Consider the following 26129-nt stretch of genomic DNA (forward strand, 5'->3'; position numbering starts at 1 on the left):
AAGAACTATCGAAAGGAGTAGATACATTTAAATATCTAGGATCAGTGGTAGTCCAAATTGGAAAAGAAGATGCAGGGATAACCCACAGACTTCAGTGTGGATGGAACAATTGGAAGAAGGTATCAAGAGTATTGTGTGATTGAAGAATTTGGTTTTTTTACCACATTGTTGCTCATGTCTAAGTTGGTGTGCAAGCTGCTGCTAAAGTAGTCAGAAGTGGTGATATTGGTCAGTCTCATTAGTTTCAACTACAGTATTTACAGCTTCTTCAAAGTGTTTGTTCAATTAATCATTTTAACTTTTTTAATATCAGTTATTATTTTCAGCATAACATCTTCTTTGGCTGCTATCACTTTAATTGTTTTTTTTTTCGCTGCACCACTGAGCTTTCATCATGAGTGACCATCCATGTGGACTTGTTCTTTTTTTGCGGCGCAGTAACAAATCAAGTGTACCATCTCATCAAAGTGACCTATGAGACACCTGCTGTGGACATGCCCTAACCATATCAACCAATCAGGACTCACATATTTCCTTAAAAGCTTTTTTCTTTACATCTGATTGGATACGTTTATCATTGTAAGGACTGAAGTGCGGTAGGGGTGTGATGTAGATCACAATGTGTGCTTGTACTGTTGGGGAAAATGTCAATTTTTCCTATTATTAGACATTTTTCTCCTTGCAGATACAAAGCCCCCCCTTGTAAGCAGGGCCCCAAGGTGTGCACAGCAAGGGAAAAGAAAAAGATGCCTGCCTGTTAAACTAGGACATTCTGACATCATTTGTACCGGCACATTTCAAAATAGAAATTAGATCATATACTGTGTAACACTGAACTTTGTTTTTTTGTTCTCTAATGACAGTTTACATATACAAAGCTTAATTTCTTATACTTAGAACTTTTAATATGTTTACCTAGCTTCGGAATTTATGTAATACTTAATTCTGAGGTGTTTCTGGAGTATACTATTTATCTAAAAATGATTGGTGAAAAAATATTGAAATGTGTTATGTAAATGAATCTAGCTGATAAAAAGAAGTGCTAAATATGATTTATTCAGTCTGCCAGGCTGCATCAACAGGCAGATGTGGAACTCCACCTCAAGGTGCAAATAAAGGACTCTCTCTCAAATATTGTTAAAAAGAACAAAATACATTACTCCCATATAACTGCTTGGTACATGTATATGTATGTATGTATGTATATATATATATATATATTGTCACACACATGCGTATGGGAAACAGCTGAAGGGCCTAAACACTTGTAATTCTACGCCAGGCCAGGGGGTGGCGAAGTGTACTGACTATCTCTCTCAGTCCCTTGCAGACCTTTCCCGGGAAATCCCGCCTCTTGCCGGCCCCAAGGATGACGTCACTTCCGGACACGAGGACGCCACTCCCAGTTCCTACAACGCTGACGTCATTTCCTTTCCAGGCCTTTAAAACTGCCATTTTGCCTCAGTACACGCAGTTCTTTTTTCTACTCTGAACTATACATATCGTGTACATAAAAAGAGCAATTTTGCAGCCGAGAATAATATACGGGTGGCTGCCCCAAACCTTTATGATGTCTCCGACTCATTCTTGTGACAATATAAATATATATATATATATATATATATATATATATATATATATATATAGTGGGTATAGAAAAGAAAAGAATCACCCCCTTTATATTTTGCTTTACAGCCTTAAATGAAAACGCACAAACCAATATTTTTTCCAGCTTTAGTTACTCAATGCAATCTATAACATCCAAGTGAAAGATAACACAGCTACAGTTCAGAAGAATTTTAAAAAATAAGAAATACTGAGATTAATAAAGGATCACCCCCCCAAACTCAATCAGGTGTAAGTAACCACCATTTCCATTGCAGACCATGGGGTTACTGGCTTGCACCTGTGATCAGTTGTAATCAGTGTGATTAGTGAAGCTGTTCCTGGAGCATTCCCTTGCTTAGTAGTGCAACTGACAGCAAACAACTGACTGTGGGATAGAGTTGTGGGCAGACATAAGGTAGGAGATGGAGACAAAAAACTCTCAAAGGCTTTATCAATCCCAAGGAGCACAGTAAACGCCATAATAAAGAAGTGGCGAGTGTTTGGGACTACTAGGACCCTCCCTGAATCCGGCAGTCCCTCCAAACTGGATGAAAGAGCAAGGAGGAAACTGGTAAGAGAGGCTACCAAGAGGCCAACGGCCACTTTGAAGAAGTTACAGGATTTTATGGCAAAGAGTGGTCATTGTGTGCATGTGACAACAATTTCACAAGCGCTCCACTATTGTGGCTCGTTCGGGAGTGTCGCAAGGAAAAGGCCACTTCTCAAGAAAGAAGTTTGAGCTTTGCCAGAATGTACCTTGAAGATTCTGATGCCAAGTGGAAAAAGGTCTTATGGTCAGATGAGACCAAAATTGAACTATTTGGCCTTAATACCAAATGGTATACCTGGAGGAAATCCAATGCAGCTCACCATCCACAACACACCACACCTACAGTAAACACCTGTTGTGGGGGTGTTTCTCTCCCACAGGGCCTGGGGCTCTCATTAGGGTAGAAGGAAAAATGGAAGGGGCAAAATACTGTCAAATTCTTGAGGAAAACCTGCTACTCTATGCCAGAAAGTTGAAGATGGGCAGAATGTTCACCTTTCAACACAACAACGACCCGAAGCACACAGCAAAATTGACCACACAGTGGCTGAAGGAGAAAAAAAGTGAATGTCTTCGTGTTGCCCAGTCAGTGCCCAGACCTAAATCCCATTAAAAATCTGTGGAAAGATTGAAGATAGCAGTCCACCAACGCTCACCATCCAATTTGATGTCTAGTTTTTGATATTTTATAATTTTCCTGAATTGTAGCTGTGATATCTTTCACTTGGATTTTACAGGTTGCATTGAGTAAGTAAAGTTGGGAAGAAATATTGTTGTGTGTGTTTTCATTTAAGGCTGTAAAGAAATAAATGGAAATATTTCGAATGAGGTGGTATATATACCAAAGTTATTACTCTAATTTCTATATTGTTCCCAAAACACAGAACTTGGGGAAATAAGAGTTCACTTAGTTAGTCCAGGAGTCCAATTAAAAACAGAAGCTGGTTGGAACAAAAACCTGCAGCCACAGTGGGTTCCCAGGACCGAGTTTGGGAAGCACTGCTGTAGGCTCTTCCTTTTTTTTTTTACTGTGTTTTCCACAACAGCACCCAAATCACCGTGATGTCAGATCCAGCTATGAAAACCTCCATTTGCACTATTATTTTTATTTAGACTAGGGGGCTATGCCCCCTAATCGCTTTGCTCACCTCGCTTCACGCTAGCCACTTCGCATCTCTGCTGCTCGAGTTGTAAAAGGGGGGGGGGGGTGGGGGGGCTGAACACATGCTAAAAAACGGATCAGCTGCTGGCTAGCTGCTACCGAGCTGTGTGATCTGCATGTCATGCTGCATGTCGATCATTTAAAACCCTGTACAGCAGCTGTCCTTTTGTCTCACTTCCTTGTCTCGTGGGACATTAAAATGTCTCAGAGAAATTGTTTGTAAGTAAGGCGTGATGTGCAAGAAGTCTCGTGGGACTTGAAAGTGTCTCTCCGAGAAGACCACGTCTCAACCCCAAATTTTTTTATATAATAGATAGATATTCCTGCGGTGGGTTGGCACCCTGCCCGGGATTGGTTCCTGCCTTGTGCCCTGTGTTAGCTGGGATTGGCTCTAGCAGACCCCCGTGACCCTGTGTTCGGATTCAGCGGGTTGGAAAATGGATGGATGGATGGATAGATAGATATGTTATGTGGCTGGTGCGTCTTACATAAGGTGCTGCTAAGTTGCAGATGTGCTACGGAAAAGTAAAGTGGCTACATGCTTAGGGTCTGTTATAAAGCTTGCGCAGATGCAAAAAAGAGGCTCAAAATGTGCGTACGCAATTTCATACGCAAACGTCGGGAAACGTGATGGTGGAACGTGTGTATTGACGGAAAATTTGACTCATGCTTACCCAACATTTCAGAGAAACTGCGAAATGATGATGTCTTTGATGTTCTTCGTCTTCTCTTGGCTGCTCCCATTAAGGGTCGCCACAGCAGATCATCTTTTTCCATATCCTCCTGTCCTCCACACCCACCACCTTCATATCTTTTCTGACCACATCCATAAACCTCCTCTTAGGCCTTCCTCTTACCTGACAGCTCCATCCTTAACATCCTTCTAATATACTCAGCATCTCTCCTCTGCACATGTCCAAACCAAACCAACGCAATCTCGCCTCTCTGACTTTTCTCCAAACCGTCCAACCTGAGGTGACCCTCTAATGTGCTTATTTCTAACGACATCCTTGATCAAGTAGGGAAATTAACTCTCGCATGCATAATAAGTCATACCACTGAGATATTATTATAAAGTGCATTCTTGGGACAAGCGTATCGCACCTCAAAAGTGATGCATATGATAGGACTATTTTAGGTCCCTTTTAATAGCACCAATACTGTGTATTTTCTACTGTTGAACTTTTCTTGTCACTTTAGACTACCTGTCGTCACTTCTCAGACAACTGACCGAACGGTAGGGAATATTCCACCAAGCTTCATTTCGTTGTACCCGCTGTGCTGGAAGCCATTATTGGACAGAGGAGGCACTACATCCAGTTTTCCTATGGCGTGTGAGCACATGAGAAAAGCACTATATAAATGTAATGAATAATAATTATTTTTGTTAATAGCAATTTGCACCACTGTCCAGTTAACGTAATCAGAGAGCTTTAATGCGAGAAAGAGGTAAAACTATCAGCAGTGACATTCTATTAACATACAAGTCACCAGTGATGCCAAAATAAGACTGGCAATTGTCACGACTGTCCTGCATAATGAGATATAAAATGGCATTTCCAATTACAGATGTTTTTCTCAGAGCAAAATCACAGACCATAGAGATGTTTTCCTCCTCCAGTTACATGCACACTCTGCCGGTGACCATATCGATCCGCTTCGTCTCCAGACATCGGACTGTTTTTCTTTTATGACAGGCATAGTGTGGCTTGAGCTCATGGCATTTACAGCAGCAATAATATGTTGTCATTTAATGTATTTGCTCGTTTCTGACAACAAATCAAAGTTCTTTACATTTTACAGATGAGAACTTCTGTCTCGCACTACAGCATGCGAAGAGGCAGTTTCCGCTGGGGGATTATCGTAATTGCATATGCATGAGGTTGATTAGCATGGTTCATATATGGTTGTCCTAGGCCGGAACTTGTTTGAGGCGCGTTGTGGTTTAGAAAGGGTGAATACTCAAAGACGTGCGTGTGACAGGTTTTAGAAATTCGATTATTTTCCTGATTTTGGCGTATGCGCATTTTCACACTGAAGTCGCTCAAAGTTTTATAAATGAAGCCATTGACGTCTCATGCAGGGGCGATGCTTGACCTGCACCCAGTGTTGCTGGGTGTGATTCCCTCTCTTTGTTGATGACAATTTACGCTTTTACTTTGAATTGTACTTATGTTTGCTTTATAAGGTGTCTTGCAATTGAGTGCTCAATGAAGGGCACATTATAACAGGGGTTCCCAAACTTTTGAGCTCACGACCCCCAAAATAACCGTGCCAGTGACTCGTGACCCCCACTATCCTCGGAAGTGGTTAAAATACACAAATGTTGCGCGCAACGATGCACATGCGCCAATAGGCCTATCCAAACATGAGAATGACAACACGAAAGAACACAATGGTCTAACAACCATATAATTTTTTTTAATAGTAATTTACTCATTTGTTTAATTTCAACAAAATACCTTATCCAAACAAGAGCATGACAACAAAAAAGAACATAACGCTCTAACAACCATATAACTTTTTTCATCCAGCTCAGAAAACATATCAATCCTTCCTATTTCAACTCGCTCAGTCCAGCGCTCAAGTTTTCTCTTGAATGCGTGGATTTTATCATTTAGCGAAATTATGTGTGTGTTCTCACCTTGAAATGACATATTAAGTCCATTCAGTTTTTCAAATATGCAAGCCAAATGCGCTAGCCTTGTTAACCAGTCAGGATCAGTGAGGTGATCAGCGAGCTGGGACCCATGCTCCATCAGAAATAAGCGCACTTCGTCCCACAGCTCAAACAGGCGGCAGAGCACATTCCCTCGCGAAAGCCACCTGACTTCTGTATGGAAAAGCAAGCACTCATGCTCCGACCCCAGTTCGTTACAGAGAGTGGCAAACAGTCTGATATTGAGTGGATGCGCTTTTATATTGTTGACCATTTTTATCGAAGTCTCAAGAACACGTTTAAGTTCTGGGTCAAGTGTTTTGCTCGCAAGAGCTTCTCTGTGTATAACACAATGCGTGAATTTTACGTGAGGCGCCACTTGTAAGACTCTTGCTTTAAGACCTTTCTTTTTCCCCAGCATCGCTCCAGCACCGTCTGTACACACACCGACGCACTCGCTCCAAGACAGTCTGATGGCTTTTTAATTTGCATGTTTTTTTTAATGTAACTATTAACTACTAGTTTTTATCTTTTGTTAGTTATGGATAAAATGTTATTTCTAAAAAATTAAATTAATTTCTAAAATGTTTTAAAAAAGTATTTGATTTCTTGGAAATCATCTCGCGACCCCCACCCAATGTCTCACGACCCCCCAGAGGGTCGCGACCCCCACTTTGGGAACCACTGCATTATAAAACAAGAGCTAATTGACTGACCTTTTATTGGAAACAGTGGGCTCACAAAATTAAGGAATTCAGCTATTCGGAAGTAACTGTTGCGTCTTCTGTTTTCAGAAATTCCAATAAGATGTAAATCATCTCCTTCTTCTCCAATGAAATCTGCTTATAAGACAGTGGAGCAGTCAAAGGTAAGATAAATAAAGTATGCACGCCCCTTTGGTTCTTTCCTGTTAAGATGTATTGTAATCGGAATCTGTACGTCTTTTATTGTTTACGTGTTTAATTTTTATTTGTTTCATTGTTTACATTGCATGCCTTGTTGTCAGTTTGTGTTTCTGATAACTGCACCTGTAAGGGATTTCTTGAACTGGGCTACTGACAGTTCTGTTCAGTCCCGCAAGTAAGCTTTAAAAGCGGCCGTTCTGAAGAAGAATGAGGCAAGTCGATCGGCAGCAGTAGCAGTTTGGTGAGAGACGTTCCTGTCATTATCTGTCATCCTGGTAGCTTCATTCAGGTCTTATAAATCATCAGTATTTCAGAAAAGGAAAAGGAAGAAGAAAACGGACTAAGGAAGTTCAGGATATTTTTTAGGTGTATTTGTTACTTAGATGTCAGCCTCTCCTATTTTCTGCATTTAATTATTTCACTTGGGACAGTTCAAACTTTCATTGGGACTTGCTTTGCTATTCATATCACTGTTCCAATTGTCTAGGGTCTTAACTGTGTTGCAAATTATTTTATAGTTTAGGATTGTGTATGTTTGGAAGGGTGCAGTGCAGTGACAGGCATTGTAAATATTATTGTATGTTTGTTTTGTGCCTCATGCATGTATACACATTATGGCCAACCATCACACACCTATCCGCTTGTTGGACATCCCATTCCAAAACCATGGGCATTAATATGGAGTTGCCCCCCAAATCCCCATAAGCCATAAAGGCCTCCAGTTTACTTTAAACAAAATTTTGAAGTGTGTCTGTGGGAATTAGTGCCCATTCAAATAAATGAGTATTTGTAAAGCCAAGTACTGATTTTGGACAAAAATATCAGCTCAAAACTGGCATTCCAGTTTCTCCCAGAGGTGCTTAATAGTGTTGAGATCAGTGTTCTGTGCAGGCCACTCGAGTTCCTCCATGTGTTTACGCACTCCACTTAGTGGACAGGGACACAATCATGCTAGAACAGAAAATGGTTTTCCCCAAACTGCTGTCACAAAGTTGGAAGTGCACCACATTATTGTTCAAAATGTCGTTGTATGCTGTAGCAGTAACAGTACCCTTCACTGAAACCGTTAATAACTGCCTCAAACCATCACCCCTCCTCCACCAAATTTTACAGTAGACACTATGCAGTCCAGAAGGTAAGGTTTTCCTTGTGTCCGCCAAACCCAGATTAGTCCATCAGACTACCAGATAATGAAGAGTTGTTCATCATTCAAGAGCACATGTGCTCCAGAGTCCATTGGTGGCCTGCCTTACACCACTCTAGCCAAAGCTTGGCATTGTAAATAGCAATTTTAGGCTTGTGTGCTGCTGCTCTGCCATGGAAGCCCATTTCACAAAGCTCTGAATGCACAATTCTTTTTCTGATGTTGATTCCAGAGGCGGCCTGGAAGTCTCTTGTGAGTGACAGAACAGAGGATAGACAATTTTTTTGCGCAATGTGCTTCAGCACTTTGCGGCTCAGCTCTCTGAGCTGTTTTGCCGTTTTTGTTCCTAGACACTTCACAACAATAGCACTTAGATTTCACCAGGGCAGACCTAGCAGAACAGATGTTTCAAGTGCTGATTTGTGATTAAGGTGGCATTCCATGATAGTGCCATGCTTAAAGTCATTAGGGTTTTTAGTATAACCCATTCTACTGGGACTGCATGGCTATATGCTTGAATTTTATGCCCCTTTAAACAATATGTGTGGCTAGATCACTTGGACTCGATTATTTGGAGGGGTGTCCACATACTTTTGGCCATACAGTATCTATCTATCTATCTATCTATCTATCTATCTATCTATCTATCTATCTATCTATCTATCTATCTATCTATCTACCTACCTACCTACTAGGGGACTTTGTGTCTCTGCCACTCGCATATGTGGATTACACTTTCACCAAACAATTTTAATTCTTGCAGATACGCCTCTTCATTGGGAAGAAACACTACTTTTCCCTGATGGCAACACGAATTAGATGATCTACAAGTCACCGACTTAAAGTTTAAATCTGAATAATATATTCAATCTCTTTTTGCTGTTCCATTATTTTACCGAGTAATAATTTCCGTTTGTTTGCGCTAATGCGATCTTTACTATCATTTTTTTGAGACTTTTGAATTTTAGTACTTTCATAATCTCTAACCTGCTCTGCATGTGTATCGTGCCAACGTTTTAGAACCTCTTTACGATATTCTACTTTGTCATCTACTCTTTGTTTTTTATTTCCAGCCCCAGGCGTGGTTAAATCTCTTGGTACAAAGTCTCGTCTTGCAGGACTTGAAAGTATATATATAGTGTGTATATATATATATATAATGGGGTGCCAAACAGGAAAATACAATGATTTTCTGAATATATAAAGTCAGTGTTTGGAATATATAACGTCAAAGCCTCATTATATAAAGTCAGCGTTGGAATACATAAAGTCATTCCTGAATATATATAGTCAAAGCATGATTATGTAAGGGGCGGCACGGTGGTGCAGTGGGTAGCGCTGCTGCCTCACAGTTGGGAGACCTGGGTTCGCTTCCCGGGTCCTCCCTGCGTGGAGTTTGCATGTTCTCCCCGTGTTTGCGTGGGTTTCCTCCCACAGTCCAAAGACATGCTGGTTAGGTGGATTGGCGATTCTAAATTGGCCCTAGTGTGTGCTTGGTGTGGGTGTGTTTGTGTGTGTGGCCTGCGGTAGATTGGCACCTTGCCCGGGATTGGTTCCTGCCTTGTGCCCTGTGTTGGCTGGGATTGGCTCCAGCGGGTTTCAGCGGGCTGGAAAATGGATGGATGGATGATTATGTAAAGTCAGCGTCAGAATACTGTATAACAAAGTAATTGTCGGAATATATAAAGTCATTCCCAAATATATAAAGGAAAAACTTAAATATATAGAGTCAGTGTCAGAATATATAAAGTTATTCCTGATAATATACAACATCAAAGCCTGATTATATAAAGTAATTCCTGAATATATAAAGTCAGCGTCGGAATATAGAAAATCATTCTTGAATATATAAAGTTAGGACAATTCACAAATAAAATGATCTAGTTCCAATAAATATTCTGTAATTACTATGCTTGTCATTTTACTCATACTAATGAAAGGGAAACTTCGACAGAAGCCACTCAGAATCGATCGGGCTTGTGAGGTTCGTCCAAAAAGCGCCCATACAAAAAGAATAAATATAGTGTTCAAAATGCTGGGGACATATATCATTTTGATACATTAACTGAACAGTGTTTTATATATATATATATATATATATATATATATTTTTTTTTTTTTTTTGAATAAGTTTTTAACTTATTTCATTATGTTGTATTAGGAACTCATTGAGTTTGCTAAAAATGTGCCTGAGTTGTTTCAATCAATAACTTTATATATAATCTGACTTTAAATTTATATATTCAGGAATGAGTTTATATACTCCCACGCTGACTTAATATAATCAGGAATGACTTTATATATTCTGACACTGACTTTATATATTCAGAAAATCATTGTACTTGCCTGTTTGGCACCCCATAATATATATATATATATATATATATATAATGACTTTTTATACTCTATATATTTATACTCTCTCTCTCGCTCTAATATATATATATATTTATATATATATTAGTATATAGTGTGTGTGTATATAATCACATTAACTCCTTAGCCAGGGGCGGGCAAAGTCAGTCCTGAAGAGCCGCAGTGGCTGCAGGTTTTTGTTCCAACCTAATTGCTTAATTAGAAAACTATCCTTGCCAATAATTTAATTTCATGGCTTGCTCGTGCTTTAACTCTGTCCTGTCGGGTCATTCTCATATCCTAGATTTTTTTTTCTTTTTAAGGATATCATCCAAATGATCTGAAGTCAAAAACAAATGAGTAATTCTCAGTCCTTCACTTTTATCTCTGCACTTTCCTTCCAAGTATTTAATTAAACCCAATAGTGCACAATAAATACACACAGGTGTAAATGGAAACAAGTTAAATGGAGAAATGCTGGTTTCTTTTGTCATTTGCATCTTATTGCTAATAAGGAGCAATTAAAAACTAAGAATACAGCTGTTCAAGACTAAAATTAGCCATAAGGGTTCAAAATCTTAAAGAGAGAGACAACTAAAATGAAGCAGAAGTGTTACTTGAGTAACAAGTGCTTCTTAATTAAGCAATTGTGTTGGAGCAAAAACCTGCAGCCACTGCACTGCCCACCCCTGTCCTTAACTATGTGTGGACCAAAGTAGAGGGAGTGGGCAGTGGGACCCTAATGCAAAAAGTGCTTAACTTACAGAGTCAAGTACATAATGTGGGGTGGGATGTAGTAGTTTGTTACAATGTTTAATTTAAAATTACATTTTTTTTTGGGTACAGGTTCTGGATATGTCACAGTGGAGTTCAGCAGCATCTCGCTGGGAGCCTGGGATGTTTTCTAACCACAGAAACAAATGTCTAAATGCAGAATGCCATGGAACAAAATAGAATTTGTTGAGAAAAATGCAGCTTTTAAGAAAAGAGTGAGATTATTAATTTGCTTTAAAATTTTCCTTTGTGTAGGAGGTTCTAAAGTGTAAGGTTTAATTTTAGTTAACTTTTTTAACCTCCATAGTGTTGTTTTTTTTTTTCTCAAAAAAATGTAAAAAGTGTTGCATTTTTTTTGGCTTGAAAAATTATTTTTTACTAAATCTCATCTTTCTCCTGTAAAACATGCAAAACACTAATAGTATAATAATGATATAAATAATGATATGAAATGAATAATAATGATGATGCTAATACTGTATATACGGTCAAAATGTCTTTTGTGTGGTATATTTTTGAACGGGGGAAATGCTTAGGTGTACAGTCATTTATTTACCCAACACTGTTCAGGATGATGGTTTGTCTCAACAATTCTTTGATTCACATCATCAAGAAATAACTTCAAATAAGTAAGTGGAGCTTGGCTATCAACGTTCACTTTTATTCTGGCTGCCTCACAAAATCAAAATGACTTGGTGCCGGTTTATTTGAAGCAGGGTCAACAGAAACTCAAACGTGAGCGTCACTTTCATTATGAGGCTAACAGAACACGCGTCTCCACCGTTGGCTCGGGTAGCGCTTGGGCCCGACGCTTACGTAAGACACGCCTATCCTGTTTCCTGAGTAACACTTGGGACTAACACTGTTTGCACTTTTACAGCCTGAGTAATCCTCAGGTCTAACGCTTATGCGAGATGCACCTATACAGTTGCACGTATGACACTCGGGACTAACACTTTTAACACTGTTTTCAAAAGCCTGTGTGATGCTCAGGACTAATGCTAAGGAGGTTAAAGTGGTGAGACTTTATTCAGTCACTGGAAAAGTACTTTACAAAATAGAATTTTAGTGCCACTTAATGTATACATTTTAATCCTTAAAGAATTTTTGGTGGATTTTGTTAAGTTTATTAGAACCTGATCATTTTAAAAAAGCTCTAGCATAACCTAGAAGTAATGTTTGGTTTATTTTGTATATTTACTCTCTTTTCATTTATTCTTCAAACATGTTGCATGCAGTAGAAAAGTACAACGAATTGGATTGCCTTGGACTTTATGTTAAAGCCTGATTTTGTTTCTTGTTATTTTATTTGAATGCTCTTTGAAACATTGAAGACGTCCTCTTGTTTGGATTTCCCTTATGCTTGCAATTAACTGTTTAACATAATTTCTTTTTCATAGTGTGCATGACTAAAAGTTTGTAAGGCACTTGGAAATAAAAATGGGCCACAATCTTAAGTTGTTTACTACAATAATTGCTTTAGCAATGCTGAGAGTTTTCACAAAGGAGACAAATTCCACTAACCACTTTCACATAAAGCGCTGGGATGATGGAGAAATTATCTGGAGTTTATCTTTGCAAAAATATGCCAATGGAAGACCCGTCCAGTGGGATGCCAGTCCATTGTAAATTCAGAGAATACAGCTGACCCAACTGTGTGTTATTAGACTGTTAGATACTGGAACCCTGACTGGAAACTCCTTGCCCTCATGTCAACATCAGTTTTCTCAAGGTTGTCCATATCCTTAAAACGTACAAGTTAGGTTAAATGTCAACTTTAGGCTGGCACTTTATGTGTGAGTTTGCCCTCTGATAGACTGGTCAGCCACTTGCCTGGTGCCCAATCCTGCTCTCCATTAAAATCCTGTATTACAATATACAGGTTTGGGGGAAATAAAAAAAAAGTGTGAAAAACCTTGCATAGACACATTCCCAGGGACGGACTTCAAAGTTTCCATTCCATCCATTCAAACACTTTCTAGACCACCTTATCCAGAGCAGTGTTGTGGTAAAGCTGGAGCCTATCCCAGCATGCACTGGAAACAAAGGCAAGAATAACTCTTGGATGGGCCGTCAGCCCACTGTAAATGAAAAGACACAACTCACCTCAGCTGCATATCTTTGGATTGTTGGAGGAAGCAAGAGCATCCAGAGAGTCATGTGGACATGGGAAGAACAAAGTGCACACGGGGAGCACTCGGGACTTGAATCCTAATATCTTTGTTGTGAAGCAGCAGTGCTATCACTGTGCCACTGAAAGTTTCTTAGTTTTACAGCCCACTTAAAATGTGCATCTTAGGTATGTGAGAGGAAACCATAGTAGCCCGAGAAAAAACCTGTGTGATTCTGGGCAAAACAGCGAGACCCTCCCCAGACAGCGACACGTCTCTGAAGGTGCATGACTATTGTCAGTGTGTACCTTTAGTGCCTCAAGATCATTTTCCATCTCTTTGTGGTTACCAAAAGAAGAAAAAAGAATTGGGGAGAGGAATGAAACACTGTAGGCCAAGTTCCATAGTAGCACCCGATACACATACCAATGGGGGTAAAAAAAAATCAATAATCAATAAACCAAAGACTGAGCAAAATAATTTATTCCAACAATGAAGATAATAGATTCTCACTTATTTTAATCAAGTTTGTTTTTAAACGTGGAAACGAAAGATAGGGAACTTGATGATGCCTATTAAAAAATACACATAAATCAGTCAAAACTCATTTTGGATGGGAACCTCCTAATATTAAAGGAAGTGGTTGTATAAATGTATTGCTCCCATAGATCCCATAGCATCAAATGTAATGTTTATATACACAGTAGCAAACAGACTTCACTGTGATCACCGGGAGTACAAAAAATATATAGGGGAGGATGTGACATATACTATGTACTGCAGGTGCAGTTTTTAAAGTAAACATAAAATTGTCAATTTTCTGCAACTATCATATTTAATTTTTTTTTAATAAAGCTACACATTTTATTGCTCTGCACTAAAGCATAGGTGTTTAACTCTCAGCCAGTCCCTGCCAAATCAGTACATAGTGAACCCCAATAATGCACAAAAAGGCATTTCCTGAATATCAGGGTATCAGTCCAATATTTTGAGCAATTTGATAACTATACCAATAAAAAGTACTGTATATTCTAAAAAAAAATAATTTGTACAATAAAAATATTGATCCAAGTTTCAAGTTCATAAAAATATTGTGAAATGTTATGCTTCTATAAAAAGCAACATTAGTACAACAGATAAAGCTACAACAGCCCTGAGGTTTCCTGAATACAAGTAATTTATATAATCCACAGCTTCTTTAAAAAGCAAGAAATTTCAAAGATAGAAAATACTTTCTAATAAAAATTTAAAAAACTAGATCTGGGGATTAAAACATACAGTACTGCTATGTCTATAGCAGAATGACCTGTCACTTTGAGGGTGAACACAAAATGTTCTTTATAAGTGAACAGTGCAGTAATTTTCCATCAAATGAGGCAATTCTTAAAATGGATACTTGGACTTTTTTCACCCAGGTTTCTTCCTCAGTCTTCTTTTAGATATTATAGACTGCAACCAGTAGTGCAAATAAACAAGCAGCATTTCCAATTACATACACAGCTAAAACCACCTTTTTAAAACAATGTCCCTGAAAGAAAAAAAAAAAGAAATAGATGTTACTTGGTAATCAAGTCCTTTCATATTAACCTAGGTGGCTATAAGCTTTTTTTTTTAACAGTATTGTCCATATCAGAGACAATAGGTAGAGGGCAAGAAGATTTTCATATTTGGATTTATGGAATGGTTACTAGAAACTGAAGCATCACCCACTTTTCAGACTTGCATTTTTCTAGTACACAATTGCAGACTGCTGGACATAAATGGAAAAGGCATGTCAGTACGTGAGACACACTAGCTCACTATAGGGCACACTGACGCACCCCCACACATCCATAGTTACTTGTATCTGTCTAATTTATAGCCAACATCAAGCTAATCTCTAAATTTTTGTGGTAAGGGAGAAACACAAGTACTTGTAAAAACATCTACAGTATATGGACATGGGTAGAAAATGCAGAAATACTGTCTTGAGTTAAGAGATTATTTCAGGTCCTAGAGTTGTGTAGCCTTCTTGGGACTTTAGGTGCCCAGCATCTTATGATGTAAACTGCACCTTCTTTCACCATTCAAGCTTGTATATTTATTGGTCTCAGCATAGATGTAACTGGGCAATTTTATTCCAAGACAAAAGGATAAATGTAACTGCTTTATATTTCTTTTCAGATTTTAAAATTCAAAGGGACCTGAATGAATATCTTTCATGTTACATCAAGACAGTTCTTCTTCCGGCCGCTCCCATTTAGGGGTCGCCACAGCGGATCATCTGTCTCCATCTATCCCTGTCTTTTACATCATTTTCTGCCACACAAACTGCCTGCATGTCCTCCCTCACCTCATCCATAAACTGAGGACATTTCCTTTTCCTGTTTTCACCAATGTGTATATGCTCAGTGTAGACAAACGACTACTTCATATGCATTTTCAACTATTTTAGTGTGTGTGTGTGTGCGTGTGTGTATATATAGATACTTTCGTAAATGAAGTGAAAATGCTAGCTTGGATGGAGATTAGTAGTGTTAACACTTGAACCAAATGTTTATCATTTAAAATAATCTGTAACTTGTGAAACCATCAGCCTAAACAATTATAAAATGGGAAATTTCAACAGAGGATAAAAAGTGTTATTGCACATTGGCACTCACTTCACCACCACTCTATTTTAGATGTAACTGTGTAATATGTTAGTGTATTTTGAAGATGTTTCTTACCTGGGTTTCATCATGAGATGACTGTATGATTTTCACATTGTCTTCTGAAATGCTCTTAGCTGAAATAGTGAAAAACAAAGTTTTATGCTAAATATATTTTGCCTGGATCCTCATTTTAATTTTTATGAGCAATAATAAGTGAATGAAATCTTAAGGAGGTATTGTATGTGTTCATAAAAGTAAAAAAAAAACCAAAAAAAAAAACCAATACAACACTTCTTTACATTTTTTGTTAATTATAATAATTTGGAAAGACGGCCACTAAAATGACAGTACAAACTGTAAGAAATGGAGTTTTTATTAAAATAATGCAAGGAATTGGGGGGAAAAAAAAACAAACAAAAAAAAAAACCCAATCCAGGAGATGGATAATATAGAACCCTCCCACCCTACAGTAGGTAGTTGCACAGTAAAGAAATAAATAAAATGTTATAAATAACATTAATAATATAAATAAATAAACATACCATTCCTAAGAATTAAAAAATTATGCAGCTCCAGGACAACTTCAGTTAAAATGTGCCAAACTACAAATCCAGCAAGGGCAATTGTGTCCCAAGGATCTGGTAAATCAAGGGCCTGCAGATCTGTCCCTAAAAACATTGCAGCAACTGCAAACAAAAATAAATATTGTTTATATATAATGTACATATGTATTTAATATAGAGCACACATATAAAATCTACAAGGGATAGCACCCAAAGTGGAAGTGAGGCCATGAAGTACAGCGCTGGTCTTTATTGTTTGAATGTACCACAATTGTTTTGTGTAAGCTTCGAAAAAAAAAAAAAACGTAACTGTGTCTTCGTATAATTGATGGTGACATCTTTCTCATGAGGGCTACTACCATGATGTAGTGCAAACAAACGGTGTGAACTGGCTTGCATTTACTATAGGCAGACCAGAAGTGGTTATGTACAGCTCTGTGCTTATTCAGATGTCTTGTATTTCTGATATATATCATATACAGTCATATGAAAAGTTTGGGAACCCCTCTTAATTCTTTAGATTTTTGTTTCTCATTGGCTAAGCTTTCAAAGTAGCAACTTCCTTTTAATATATGACTTGCCTTATGGAAACAGTAGTATTTCAGCAGTGGCATTAAGTTTATTGGATTAACAGAAAATATGCAATATGCATCATAACAAAATTAAACAGGTGTGTAAATTTGGGCACCCCAACAGAGATATTACATCAATACTTATATTTGCAAAAGGAGGCTCAAGTAACAACCTCTAGACTCCTCCTATAGCCTTTGATGAGTGTCTGGATTCTGGATGAATTTATTTTTGACCATTCTTCCATACAAAATCTCTCCAGTTCAGTTAAGTTTGATGGCTGCCGAGCATGGACAGCCTGCTGCAAATCATCTCTTAGATTTTCGATGATATTCAAGTCAGGGGACTGTGACGGCCATTCCAGAACATTGTACTTCTCCCTCTGCATGAATGCCTTTGTAGATTTTCGAACTGTGTTTTGGGTCATTGTCTTGTTAGAATATCCAACCCCTGCGTAATTTCAACAATGTGACTGATGCTTGAACATTATCCTGAAGAATTTGTTGATATTGGGTTGAATTCATCCGACCCTCGACTTTAACAAGGGCCCCAGTCCCTGAACTAGCCACACAGCCACTCCGCATGATGAGCCTCCACCAAATTTGACAGTAGGTAGCAAGGGTTTTTCTTGGAATGCGGTATTGTTCTTCTGCCATGCAAAGTGCTTTTTGTTATGACCAAATAACTCTGTCTCATCAGTCCAAAGCACTTTGTTCCAAAATGAATCTGGCTTGTCTAAATGAGCATTTGCACACAACAAGCGACTCTGTTTGTGGCGTGAGTACAGAAAGGGCTTCTTTCTCATCACCCTGCCATACAGATGTTCTTTGTGCAAATTGCGCTGAATTGTAGAACGATGTACAGATACACCATCTGCAGCAAGATGTTCTTGCAGGTCTTTGGAGGTGATCTGTGGGTTGTCTGTAACCATTCTCACAATTCTGCGCATATGCCGCTCCTGTATTTTTCTTGGCCTGCCAGACCTGGCTTTAACAGCAACTGTCCCTGTGGCCTTCCATTTCCTGATTACATTCCTTACAGTTGAAACTGACAGTTTAAACCTCTGAGATAGCTTTTTGTAGCCTTCCCCTAAACCATGATACTGAACAATCTTTGTTTTCAGATCTTTTGAGAGTTGCTTTGAGGATCCCATGCTGTCACTCTTCAGAGGAGAGTCAAAGGGAAGCACAACTTGCAACTGACCACCTTAATACCTTTTCTCATGATTGGTCACACCTGTCTCTGAAGTTGAAGGCTTAACAAGCTAATCCAACCAATTTGGTGTTGCAAGTAATCAGTATTGAGCAGTGACATGCATTCAAATCAGCAAAATTACAAGGGGACCCAAATTTTTGCACAGCCAGTTTTTCACATTTGATTTAATTTCACACAACTAAATACTGCTTCACTAAAAATCTTTGTTTGGAAAACAGCCCAGTACTCAGACGTTCCTAGGAAATGAAAGACATACCACTGTTATCTTTATTTGTTGAAAGTAGAGTAAATTATTATGCAGGCTGAGAGGGGTTCCCAAACTTTTTCATATGACTGTAATATCAGTAAGAAATGGCACAAGGACCCAGCAGTCCTTAGCAGATGACAGAGCTAAAGTGGTTAAAATGGGTTAGGACTTACCAGCTATTATTCTAGCAGCAGTGCCTGTGCCCCAGTGAGCCCAGTTAAATATAAATCTCCTGAAAAGGAATAAATAATACGTTTAATGTGAAATGTTCATTTTTATATCAGAATTAACTTTTTAGATTTAGATTTATTTAGATTTTTTAGGGATAATAATGGTTGTATTATTTCTAATTAAACTCATAAGGGAACACAGAAACACAACCATTGCAATTACTGATACTTGGTACAGATCAGTATAGATCAAACAAGTTGATTAACCTTAAAGCATTATTAAGCATAAAACTGAGTGAGCATTTAATTTCACCCATTCATGAATAATGAAATACCAAAACTATTGTCAAAATCAGCAGCTTTCCATCCACCCCCTTTGCTAATTATTCCATTCAAGAACATACAGGTAGAAGGGATTCAACTTAGGCACTCACATTCACTTGCAGCCACATCCATTGCATTGAAATTAAAGTTGGCATTCAACTTAGATACTTGTCTTTAGACTGTGACAGTAAACCTGTGTAACCTCCACATGAAATGCACCCTGATCACAAATAGAACCAGGGTATAAGGGCTGGGAGGCGACAAAGCAATTGACCAATTAATAAAGTTGAAACATAAAATATCAAATAACACATTTATCTCCAGCTTCCTCTTGGTGTAATTATTTGTTAATATTTTTCCAGTTTTATTTGGGGTGGATGTGTTTGACCAACCTTCGCCAAACAGCTCATTTTCTGTCCTATCCAGCCAGATCCTTTTTCTTCATGTTTTCCTTCACTCTATCCTTTCACTTCAGTTTTGACCCCCCCCCCCCCCCCCCCAGTTTCTCTTTCCCAGTACTTCCATTACCATCACTCTTTTGCCCACATATTCATTACTGTACCACTCATGACTTGTCTATACAGTACAACTTCAACCTACTTTCCTGTACTTTCTTACACATCTATCCTTTTGTTGTACCTTTTATTTTTATTTTCTCATTTCTTATTCTGTCCTTCAATGTAACTCCATCCATCCATCCATTTCAACATTTTCATTTCTGCCACATTCAAGTTCTTCTCCAGCACTCCCTGAGAGACCTTCTAGTAGCAATCCAAACTTTTGTTAGATGAGGTGTTGGTGAGGCCAGCAGTGGACTCTTACCCTGTGGTCTGTTTGTGTATACCAATACCCAGTATAGTGTTGGTTAAACTGCGCTGAAAAAAAATTGCCGTCCTTTGGATGAGATGCAAAACTCTCTATGGTCATAAAAGATCCCAGGCCATCTTTTCTAAAGAGTAGGGTGTTTCACAATGTCCTGACTAAATTGCATGTCATGGTCTATGCATTATGGCCCTGTAATCATCCCCTTGTCTCTAATTGGCTCGCTCTCCGACACCTTCACCACCTAACATCTAATGTGTGAGGAGTGTACTTGCACAAAATGGCTGCTGCCACATCATCTAGGTGAATGCTGCACATTGCTGGTGGCTCCCCCCTCTCTAAGTAAAGTGCTTTGAGTGTCTTAAAAAGTACAACATAAATGCAATGTCTTCTTACATCTAAATGTAAGCAACATATAATTGTATTGTTATATGTAAAACTTGTTAAAAAAAAAAACTAACAAATGTCAACCCAAACCTAATTAATCTGGAATGCCACACTAGATTGTAAAATAACTATTTATAAAATTTAGTAGGCATGATGGTGATACTGTTATTGCTGCTGCCTCTTGGCTTGAGATTACTGGACCCAGTCACTTTATTACTAGAGTATGTGCATTCTTCTCCCTACATTTGAGATTCCCCTGATTTCCTTCCATATATTAAAGACATGCAATTCAGGGTGGCCGATGACTCCAAACTTTCCCAAGATGAGCGAATGTGAGTACAACATGCAATGGACTGGCTCTCCAGGCAGGGAAGGTTCCTACTTTGCACCTAGTGTGGGTACACATTACATTCCTGTCCTGGCTATTCTAAGCTAGAAGGAGAGGGAGAATACAAATTCATATCTCAAATACATAGAAAAAGAAAACAGGAGCTGCATTACATTCTGTTTTTCCAGGTTTTGTTATAACTGACAAGTGAGAATATAGAAGATAATGACACAGAGAACAAAGACAGTGTTAATGGGTAAAGGTGGCATGGTGACCATTGTCTTCACTTCACTAAGCTTGGGTATTAAGATAGCTTGCAAGATAGGGTCTCTTCTATGTGGAGTTGGCATATTTCACCTTTTTGCATTTTGGTTTCTCTCACAGTCTAAAAACAGTGGTTTAGTTTAGGAGGTGGATTTAAATTGGCCTTGGATGACTTAGTGAAGGTGTCTTGCAATGGACTGGCATACCATACAGGATTGGCTCGCTACGGTGTAACCTTTTACTTCCTACAACAATAGAAGTAGTTACTTACAGGAGGGGATACATGGATGTCTGAAAATGCAAAAATAAAAAAATAAAACATTTTTTGTTCTCACCTTTGAGTATTGGGAGGTGGTCTAAGGATGGCCATAATAATTTGGAGAACAGCAAGACTCATTACAGTGCAACCAAGGTAAGGATGAACCCCCGCACGCTAAACATAATACAAATAGGTGAAAAAATGACAGGTCAAAGACTGCCTCTCAATTGCATCAATTTACAGAGAATAATTTTCCATTTATTGCACAGTAAATTACAATTGCAAAAATCTAACTCATATGTGATGTGTTCAACAGAGTATTTTTGAAACTGAGAGGCTCAAATCCATCATTACAAAATGAAGTCTTGTTAATATGGTGCCACTTATAGTAACCTCTGTCACTTTAACACTTTGAATTAGATAAAGAGCAGAACTATGCAGCACCACCTAGAGTGGGCCATGATAACACCAGACTTTCATTTTAACTGGCTTCTTCATGACAGTCTAATTCCATGTTTGTTTCTTATACAAGAACAAAAGAAGTCTGACAAATGACAGTCAGTCCATGAAGCACATTTAGGTTAGATAACGACGAAGTTGTCCCAATATCTCATTGGGATACTTATAAAACGTTGTCATTGCTTCCACATCAACCACATGACTGTGTAGGTTGTTCCAGATTCCCATATCTCTTTGTGTGAAGAAGAGCTTCCTAGCTTCACTCTTAAATGTGCTTCCCGTTAATATGCACTGCAGTCCTTGAGTATGTGATTTGCTGTTTAGTGAAAAGAATTTGTAGAAGTTTAAAGACTTGGAGCAAGACTATGCACAACCTTCTATATTCAAGGTAATACAAAAGTTTCAGTGCATGAGCCTGTCAGAGTAGGACCTGCTGTTTTGTTCTGTGACACATTGGCTGCTTTTATCTGCAGAGTTTCTATCACTGTTTAGTCTTTCAGGCAGTGTGGAGACCAGAACTGCACATAATACTATAGAAATGGCCCCACTAATGCATTATACAGTTTAAGTGCAACATCCTTTGATTTATATTCAACTGTTTTTTTTGGTTTTTTTTTACAATATAACCTATCCTTTTTATTTGCCTTTTAATTACTTCTGCACATTGCCTAGAAAATTAGAGTATTTAATGAACATATACCCCTAAATCCTTTTCAGAGGTTGGTTCCTGCCAGATTTTGTGCTGTATTTAAAATTGGAATTCTTTTCAATATATGTAGAACTTTACAATGCCCTGCATTAAGCTCAGTTTTTGACGTTTGTCCAGATCTTTTCAAATTATTTGTGCTGCTGGCTGAGTATTTGTTATCCCACTGACTTTTGTATATCATTTGTGTACTTCACTATATTTAAACCTGTGTAATGAATACTAAAATCAGAAGAGCAACAGCCCAAGTAAAGACCCCAGTGGGACTCCAATACATACTCTCCCTCTTATCCTCTTATTTGTGCTCTTTGCCTCCTGCCAATTAACTAATTTGAAATCCAGTTTTATAAATTACCTATGATGCCAGTAGGTGCAAGTTTAAGAATTAATATTTGGTGTGGGATCCTTGGCCTCTGCTTTAGCTAATTATACAGATTTAATTGCCAACATCTTATTTACTAATACAGGTGCTGGTCATAAAATTAGAATATCATGACAAAGTTGATTTATTTCAGTAATTTCATTCAAAAAGTGAAACTTGTATATTAGATTCATTCATTACACACAGACTGATGTATTTCAAATGTTTATTTCTTTTAATTTTGAGGATTATAACTGACAACTAATGAAAGTCCCAAATTCAGTATCTCGGAAAATTAGAATATTGTGAAAAGTCAATATTGAAGACACCTGGTGCCACACTCTAATCAGCTAATTAACTCAAAACACCTGCAAAAGCCTTTAAATGGTCTCTCAGTCTAGTTCTGTAGGCTACACAATCATGGGGAAGACTGCTGACTTGACAGTTGTCCAAAAGACGACCATTGACACCTTGCACAAGGACGGCAAGACACAAAAGGTCATTGCTAAAGAGGCTGGCTGTTCACAGAGCTCTGTGTCCAAGCACATTAATAGAGAGGCGAAGGGAAGGACAAGATGTGTTAGAAAAAAAGTGTACAAGCAATAGGGATAACCGCACCCTGGAGAGGATTGTGAAACAAAACCCATTCAAAAATGTGGGGGAGATTCACAAAGAGTGGACTGCAGCTGGAGTCAGTGCTTCAAGAACCACCACGCACAGACGTATGCAAGATATGGGTTTCAGCTGTCGCATTCCTTGTGTCAAGCCACTCTTGAAAAAGAGACAGCGTCAGAAGAGTCTCGCCTGGACTGCTGCTGAGTGGTCCAAAGTTATGTTCTCTGATGAAAGTAAATTTTGCATTTCCTTTGGAAATCAAGGTCCCAGAGTCTGGAGGAAGAGAGGAGAGGCACAGAATCCACGTTGCTTGAGGTCCAGTGTAAAGTTTCCACAGTCAGTGATGGTTTGGGGTGCCATGTCATCTGCTGGTGTTGGTCCATTGTGTTTTCTGAGGTCCAAGGTCAACGCAGCCGTCTACCAGGAAGTTTTAGAGCACTTCATGCTTCCTGCTGCTGACGAACTTTATGGAGATGCAGATTTTATTTTCCAACAGGACCTGGCACCTGCACACAGTGCCAAAGCTACCAGTACCTAGTTTAAGGACCATGGTATCCCTGTTCTTGATTGGCCAGCAAACTCGCCTGACCTTAACCCCACAGAAAATCTATGGGGTATTGTGAAGAGGAAGATGCAATACACCAGACCCAACAATTCAGAAGAGCTGAAGGCCACTATCAGAGCAACATGGGCTCTCATAACACCTGAGCAGTGCCACAGACTGATCGACTCCATGCCACACCGCATTTCTGCAGTAATCCAGACCAAAGGAGCCCCAACTAAATATTGAGTGCTGTACATGCTCATACTTTTCATGTTCATACCTTTCAGAAGGCCAACATTTCTAAAAATCCTTTTTTGCATTGGTCTTAATTGATATTCTAATTTTCTAAGATACTGAATTTGGGACTTTCATTAGTTGTCAGTTATAATCATCAACATTAAAAGAAATAAACATTTGAAATACATCAGTCTGTGTGTAATGAATGAATCTAATATACAAGTTTCACTTTTTGAATGGAATTACTGAAGTAAATCAACTTTGTCATGATATTCTAATTTTATGACCAGCACCAGTATGTGCAGCTTTGTCACTTATAGTTATACATTTACCAACCACCCAGCTTATTCAATAATGGCTTACATTTTATTCCTTTTTACAAAATTAATCCAGCTAATTTGCGATGAGCAAATACAGGTGTAACATATCTGGCAGGTGCACAAGCTCTGCAGAATTAACCCTTTCTTTAAGACATAAAAACAGAAAACAAGGACACAGACTTTAAAATAAACTCAAGTGAACAAAGCAATTTGGATTTCACCGATGATGCTTACATTTTGACTCTCTTTGTGAAACAGATCGTAAATATGCAGTACAGTTGTGATACCCTGACCCATAAATGTGCCATAGCTCTGCCTTTAGATGGCTGAGATGGAGAAAACAACAAACATGTGCAAAAGCCAAAACAATTCCTTTGGATGTCCCGAGTTTGAGATCAGAAACTGGGAAATAAACTTCAATGATTTCAATGTGTAACACACATTTCTAGACACTGGCTTAACAATTGTAGTAACTATAGCATCTTTCAGCTACGTATGTTGAGCAGCCTTAATATGGTCTGCAATGCCGCACATAAAGGTACTGCCAAGAAACAGCACAGACAATTATCAGAAGTCAGAGTCAGAATAATGTATACTGAAGATATTTTATTTTTTGATAAAAACTACTACACACATTATTGATTTGAAAGGTGTACTGTCCTTTGTACTTTAAATTGGATAAATTTTCCACCTCAACATACATTTATTTCAGTTCTATTCTGCTGTACATAGTCATATCATTGTCAGAAGATATAACAGACACTACCGAACTGCAGTGTTCAAAATTATGAAAGGAATTAGCGTAGTGGATCAAGGCCGTGAAAATGAGTTCAACAAGAACACAGGGGTACTGTTGAAAACTTGTTTAAGGGTAAATTTCACACAAAGGAAGTTTGGAAGTTAGGAAGTTTTTTTTCACACAGAGAACCAAAGAAACGTGGAACAAGTAGTGTGATACATCGTAGGACTTTAGCAGCCTTCAAAGCTAGATTTGACTCAGTTTTGCAGGAATTAGGTGGACAGGATTGTTGGGCTGAATGGCCTATTCACATTTTTTTCTAATGTTCTATTAAATAATGTCATAGCTGCTAAAGTCTCAGAAGTGGAGTATCATCAATTTAAAAAAAGGCAAATCACATTAAAAACAATGTTGAATTAACTACAAAAAAAAAATGCAATATTATATTAAAAACGTCCCCACTAAAGTAGAATAACAAAACCATTGACATTTGCTTACTTTGCTCCAACCGCCTCTGTACAAAAAGGGAAGTACAAATGCAACAGCAGTGAGAAGTACTGTGGAAAGCATTAATATGCGATGAACCTGTCAGAGATACAGAAAATATCAGGCAAGGTAGAAACTGTCTTTTCAAAAGTCCCAATTTAAAGCAATTTAGCATGGCACAGATTAATCACGGAAGAACCAGAGAAATGACAGAAATTGCTACGGGTAAAAATAATAATAATAATAAATTTAGAACCAGAAAATAACCTTTTAATTAATCACATATTGACAAATGGTCAAATGAAGAATGACTGATGATGAATGATTGGTGGCTTGACATGTTCGATATATCACAACAATTGGTTAGTTCCATAGGAGCTACCAATCTGCTTATTCCTCCTGGTCCTGAACATGGAGTATTTTTAGAAAAACTCAACTGTAATGCTGTTTATTTAAAAGGCGTAGAAAGCAACATTAAAACTGAATATATCAAATGAGAAATTATTATACACTGCAAGGTTCCAGAACATTTTATTTTAAACTAAAGCCGAGTACTAAATGCTAGATAAAACAGCAGCAATTCATCTTCTGAACCTGCTATTTCCAGTAAAA

General features: G+C 38.2%; 2 protein-coding genes across 2 annotated transcripts in view; one reads left to right on the forward strand and one right to left on the reverse strand.

Annotated features, from left to right (window-relative positions):
* Window positions 1-13622, forward strand: part of LOC114658375 (uncharacterized) — a 54927-nt gene extending 41305 nt beyond the window's left edge. The window contains exons 3-4 of the mRNA XM_051933200.1: window positions 6774-6847; window positions 11230-13622. Coding sequence (XP_051789160.1) covers window positions 6774-6847; window positions 11230-11337 — 182 coding nt within the window. The 3' untranslated portion in view covers window positions 11338-13622. The remainder of the gene's footprint in view (window positions 1-6773; window positions 6848-11229) is intronic.
* A 227-nt stretch (window positions 13623-13849) lies between these two features.
* frrs1b (ferric-chelate reductase 1b) overlaps window positions 13850-26129 on the reverse strand; it is a 63388-nt gene continuing 51108 nt past the window's right edge. The window contains exons 11-16 of the mRNA XM_028811130.2: window positions 25530-25616; window positions 21127-21224; window positions 18670-18728; window positions 16444-16587; window positions 15977-16035; window positions 13850-14796 (exon numbers count right to left, since the gene is read on the reverse strand). Of these exons, the coding sequence (XP_028666963.1) occupies window positions 14704-14796; window positions 15977-16035; window positions 16444-16587; window positions 18670-18728; window positions 21127-21224; window positions 25530-25616 (540 nt within the window). The 3' untranslated portion in view covers window positions 13850-14703. The remainder of the gene's footprint in view (window positions 14797-15976; window positions 16036-16443; window positions 16588-18669; window positions 18729-21126; window positions 21225-25529; window positions 25617-26129) is intronic.

The sequence above is a fragment of the Erpetoichthys calabaricus genome, chromosome 10 (assembly GCF_900747795.2).
Source record: "Erpetoichthys calabaricus chromosome 10, fErpCal1.3, whole genome shotgun sequence".
Taxonomy (NCBI): domain Eukaryota; kingdom Metazoa; phylum Chordata; class Cladistia; order Polypteriformes; family Polypteridae; genus Erpetoichthys; species Erpetoichthys calabaricus.